Source organism: Triticum aestivum, chromosome 7A, assembly GCF_018294505.1.
Source record: "Triticum aestivum cultivar Chinese Spring chromosome 7A, IWGSC CS RefSeq v2.1, whole genome shotgun sequence".
Lineage (NCBI taxonomy): Eukaryota > Viridiplantae > Streptophyta > Magnoliopsida > Poales > Poaceae > Triticum > Triticum aestivum.
Genome location: NC_057812.1, coordinates 126,388,207 through 126,393,997, shown reverse-complemented (window position 1 = coordinate 126,393,997; position 5,791 = coordinate 126,388,207). Strand labels below are relative to the sequence as shown.

Genomic DNA, 5,791 nt, shown 5'->3' with positions numbered 1-5,791 from the left:
CCGCCATGTTTGGTTAGGCCAACCGGCAATCTTTGGATCGTCCCTGTAAACATTTTGACGGGTTAAATAAATCTTGTTAGTTTGTCTAAGAAAAAACTAGTTTCCTACTATTTGTTGCCTGCTGCGCTAGATAACACGCATCTCGCCCAAAACGCACACCCCACTATAGCTTCCCTTCCTAACGGTTCGGCCCATATAATGAAAAACAATAGTATCTGTCTTCTATTATTTGGAACATTCAAGAAGGTTCCATTGCCTTTTTTTCTTTCTTGTATTATATTTACTTGGTTCACAACTTTTCCTTTTCGGGTTTTGTTTTTTCTTTTCTTGTTCTTTTTTCATCTTTCCCACTTTTAAAATCTTTTGAACAAATATATTCTATAGATGCAAACATTTATAAAATTTGTAAAAAAAATTCTATTATGATTTTTTTTCAAATTCCACAAACTTTTTTCAAATCTTCCAATTTTCTCGGTTCACCACTTTTCTTTCTTGGTTTTCCTTTTTTGTCATTTTCCCACTTTTTAAATTTTCTGAATAATTTTTTGAATATATTCCAAATCCGCACACATTTTAAAATTGTGAAAAAATTACATTGAAGTTTTTTTTCAAATTCCACGAACTTTTATCAAATCTTTCAATTCTCGTTTAGTTACATGAACTTTTTCAAATCACGTGAACTTTTTTCAAATCTGTCAAGCTTTGTCAATTGCACTATATTTTTTTCAAATTAGACCAACTTTTTTCAAATCACATGGACTTTTTTTAAATTCATGGAATATTTCAAAATTATGTTAACACTTTTTTTTTGAAATTTAGCAAACTTTTCTAATTCCATTAATAATTTTAAAATTCCGTAAACATTTTATGATTTCACCATTCATAAATGTAAGATTTTTTGAGCATCAGTACAGACACAAGCGCTCATATACACGCGCATACACTCATCCCTATGAACGCACACACGCACACCCTACCCATATGAGCACCTCCGAGAGACTGAGCCGGCATATCATCTTAAGATTTACGAAGTCACCGTAGGCGCCTCGTCGTCGACGGGAACATGGTGGGTTGGGGATACCACTGTCCACCTAACCAACTCAACCACAGGTTGATTCGCCATAAATGTAAGATTTTAAAATCTATATAAAACCGAAAACTGCTGCTAGGGGGACCAAGTGCGCTTAATGGGCCGCGGCCCGCGTCGACAGCACGCGAGCGCCCGAGATCTTCACGGCGCTTGAAGCGCCAGATAAAAAAGAGTCGAGTTACCTAGACTGTCGATTACCCTCCACCCCCCCAAAAAAAGACTAAACTGCCGATTCTAAAAAAAATTAACTAAACTGTCGATTGCTTGAGCTGCTGCAGACCGCAGCGCAGTCTGGTGCTCAAGCTTGCAGTTGATGAATTGCAGATGAGTCAGGTCAGGTCTTCAGGATTTACTAATCCTGTCGATGAAGTTCAACTGCCCAACGGGGCGTGGAAATGGGTCGTAGAGTGCTTCCTTATAGAGCTCCGGTGAGTTCTTTTCCCCCAAATTCTGAATAAAATGACGAAGTTTCTAAATCAAACACCCCTTGACTGTTGAGCGGTGCCTCGTTTAGAGACAGGTGTACGTATGTCGCTGTCAACAGAAGTACAGAACCGACACATCACTGTCTGAACTTTTAAACCAAACGATACACTGTTTGGTTTCGATAAAATGACGCAAAAACATATTGCTCCCATCTGAAAATTGAAAAAAGAAGTTTTGGTACAGAAATGTGCACCTGCACGCGGCAATCAAACAGGCCACAGCGTCTGCCGGCAATAGCGCATCTCAGGCCTTGCAACCTGCAAGCTGGGCCATTTTTGCTGGACCTGCGCATCAAACACATGTCGGCAAACTCACTCACCAGGGAGCGCATGCAGGCTCGAATGTAGCCTCGTAAAGTCTCAGGATCAAACAGCCAGGCTCATTACAGCAGCTGCTGCGAACGCGATGCGCCCAACTGTCTCCAGCAGATTGTGCTTCAACTTTCAACATGCATCATGAGTTTCATGCAGGACATCAGGACATATATCTTGCTCATGTAGGTACTTCGTAAACACATCGTTTTCGTTCTTTCAAGAACACAATACTCCTATACTTTTTAAATTAGAACAAGAAAAATCAAGGATAGCAGCATATGAAGGCACTGTATTTTTCGGTTTTGAAAAAAAAACGGTATGATATTTTTATTTTTATTGACTAAACGTCGCATCCCGGCTTCATGTGAGGTCAGTAAAATACTACCGGAGTATCAATTTTTCAGTCATAGACTAGCAAACAGGCCCTATAGACCAACTGAAAACAAAACCATACAGGATTTCAGTGCCACCCATCAGACAGCTCTTTTGTTATGCACCATGCCATTCGTATTTTCCAGCTTATACAAAACAAAATCAGAATGCATCATGTGACATCCTTGAGCACAGCCAAAAACACAGAATCACCTATATATCATCTCATCTATACTACTGTTTACTTCTGATTAGCGTAGGCATGAACTTTACAACATCAAGTTCTATATGAGCCTCTAACCGAAGAATGTGTGTACGGGGTATCGAGAGATCTCACCAGCGGCAGCTTTACTATCTACGTCGATCATCTTGATGATCATTATCCTTGACAATACAGGCATCCAGAAAACTCATACTTGCATTTACTGTTGGAGCATTTGATGCTGACTGATCAAAAGTTGGGCGTAAACCAGCTCGTTCCAGGAATCCGGTACCCCGGGGAGACACCAGTGGCTGCAGTCCTGGTATCTCTCAGGCGACCTCCTCTCCTCCTCGCTCAGGTGTTGCTTGCGGTAGATCGAGGGGTGCGCATCCTTTCTATAGTCCGTCAATCTTGTTATGTTCAAGTAAACAACCGGGGTTCTCATCTTGTGGATCACATCCTCCAAAATGCTCATCTTTGGTGGGTAGGTTGAAAGGTATTGCTCATTTTTTATTGGCTCGGTCTCCTTGTCGCAGCTGCCTCCTGAATTCCATTGCCCGCCACTGCATATTGAGATCCACAACAATACATTAGTTCGGTCAAGGGCAAGTCATACCAACATAGTATGTAGGCAGTTCACAGGAAAGGTTATACACACCTGAAATGAGATGCTGAGTAGCCTCTGAACATCACGGTGGTTTTCTTGGGATTTACGTTGCCATCAATCCATCTGGACCAGGTGATAAGGGCTTTATGAAAGGCGTCCACGACATTTAACTCGCTATATATGTGACTACCTTCCTGGTAATAGTCCTTCCTGTGGCACGTTGAACATATCTTCAGTGTTTAGGCATTCGAATGTATGGCAGGAAATGCTAGGCAACAAGAATGAAATGTAGATGATTGTCCAACAAGAGAGCAGTAAAAACAAGCTACCCTAGGGCAGTTTTTTCATGTGTCCACCAGTGTCCAGTATTGAAAATGATGAAGTCCGCATCCTTGTACTTTGGTGATGATTGCTCGACAATGTCAAGCCTAAGAGTTTCCTTTTTATTTCCATTGCTGACTCGCGTCTCCCACTCTTGGACTAGGAAAGGAGAGCGGAAGAACTCCACACTGCAGTTATAGTCCTAAACAACAAAAAATCAACAAAGAAATGTTCTAATTATGGAAAAAGATGCAAAGTATCACAGTAGTGTAGAACCAGTCCAAACTGGAATCATGCATACCGTGAATAGGAAAGAGTACGAGCCCTCGGTCTTAAACTCGCGCCTACCAGAAGCCTCAAAAACCTTCCTCGTATCCTTGACAGAATGCCTCAATATACAAACCAGGGATTCCCACATGTTCCTGTTGAGTGAATCGCCAACAAAAACTAGTCGTTTCCCCCTCAGCCTCTCCAACATATCAGTTGGATTCAATCTAGTGTAACAAATAACAGAAATGGTCATGTTACACACCAAGCATGAAATAAATTCACTGACATTTGATTGAGCTAGTCTAATGAGCTGTCCTCACCTTGGGATGTTGCATCCACTGGGTTGCCACCGGAGCTTCTCGTAAGCTCGGTCCGGCCGACCATTGAGATGGCAGTCGAAGGGCTCGTCGATGTGAGGACACGATCCCCCGGGGTAGAGAGGGTACGAGTCGTCCCGAACCCAGTTCCCATGGAACATGTCACAGCCGGCCATCTCCTTTATCCAGTCAACCTTCTTATTTCCACCGGCACCACCAGCCTGCTTAGTTGATGACCCTTTGGCCAGAACTTCGCTGTGGTTCCCGGCTTTTGCGGCGATTGTTTGGGATGAATGATCCTTCAGTGAACTTGCACTAACCTGGGGAGTTGCTTCCTTCTTATTCACCGCACTATCACTTCCAACAGAAGAAGGTCCACTCGTCTGGTTCTGTTTGGTCACAATTGGAGATGCTACAAGGGTCTGGTTCTTGGTTGAAGATTCATCTTCTTTCTCCTCGGCCACTGCAGTCTGATTACTAGTTGAAACCACATTCCCACTCGATTTATCGTGCTGAATTCCTCCCTCTTCGGCATTGCTCTTCACTGGAGTAGCACTTGGTGCTGATTCATGGGTTTCATCTACATTTCCACTCCCTGATGCACCATCAGACTCATTATTCAGATCAGATTTCACAACTGTCTCACTTCCGGCCGAGCCACTGTTAACCGCACCAACTGAATCCTTTCCATCAGCCTTGGCTGTGGTGATATTTCCAGCAGCAGAACCACTGCTCGGAGCACCGCTTGCAGTCACTGCCTGGTTATCAGGCTCAATTTTGGAATCGGACTTCACCGCGCTGCCATCTCCGGCAGGACTACCGCCGGAGACTCCAACTGAATCCTTGGTGTCTGCCTTCACCGCGCTGACATTTCCAGCGGCGCCATTATTGGTCGGAGCTCCGCTTCCCGACTGCTTACTGGATCCATCACTCCCCTCGTCGGCCTTCGGCACGGCTCTTTCTCCGGCAGAATCACTAGTTGGGGATTCACCACGACCCCCTGCCTGGCTACTAGAACCGCCTCCAGTAGAGTTACCTTTATTCCGATCTGCCGAACTAGCCGGCGCACCGCCACTTGTGGCAGGATTATTCGTCGGAGAATCGCTCTTGGCGGCGGCCGTGCCACTTCCCGCTGGGTTCCCGGCCGGCGGTGCACCGGCACCGGCGGCATTGCTGCTTGGCGCACTACCTCCGCTCCCCAACTGCTTGTCAGACCCAGCCGTGGCGGAATTACCGCTCCCTGCCCCGCTTCCGACTTGCTTAGTATCCACATCGCGACTCACGTCGCCGCCTCCCTCGCTCGATCCGCTGGCCGCGCCACCGCCGTCGCGGCGAGACGGCTCGGGCGAGGGGGCGGACGAGTTGGCAGGGAAGACGGAGGAGAAGAAGGTCGAAACATGCGAGCGGTACGGCGCCGTGGAGGCGTACACGCCGTCGAACCACGAGGCTCCGTCCCCGGCCCCGCCGACGCCCGCGCCGGCGGGGGCCGCGGGCGAGCAGAGGGCGATGTAGGCCGTCAATGCTGCGAAGGCCACCGCGAGGGCGTACACCACGAGCCTCGCGCGCCTGCGGGAGCGCCCCGCCCCGGCGCCGGCCGGGCCGAGCTGGCCCGCGTCGGCGCACGCCATGGCCGCCAGCCCGCTCTGCTTCCACAGGCCCTTCATCCCGCGCGACGGCGAGGCGTCGGCGGCAGAGGCCGCGGCGCCGGGCCGGAGTTCGGCGGCTGTGGGCTCCGGGAAGCGGTCCGGGTGGAGGCGGTGAGGAAGCGACAGTGACAGTGGAGGAGGAGGAGGAGGAGGAGATGGCGAATGA

General features: G+C 47.5%; 1 protein-coding gene across 1 annotated transcript; it reads right to left on the bottom strand.

The window, feature by feature from the left end:
- Window positions 1–2,372: 2,372 nt before the first annotated feature.
- Window positions 2,373–5,785, bottom strand: LOC123150010 (protein trichome birefringence-like 1). Its single transcript, XM_044569809.1, has 5 exons — window positions 3,983–5,785; window positions 3,694–3,886; window positions 3,401–3,594; window positions 3,123–3,281; window positions 2,373–3,027 (listed from the first exon to the last, which is right to left on the bottom strand). The coding sequence occupies exons 1-5, from the start codon at window positions 5,641–5,643 to the stop codon at window positions 2,685–2,687; spliced, it is 2,550 nt and encodes an 849-aa protein (XP_044425744.1). The 5' UTR covers window positions 5,644–5,785; the 3' UTR covers window positions 2,373–2,684.
- Window positions 5,786–5,791: the final 6 nt, after the last annotated feature.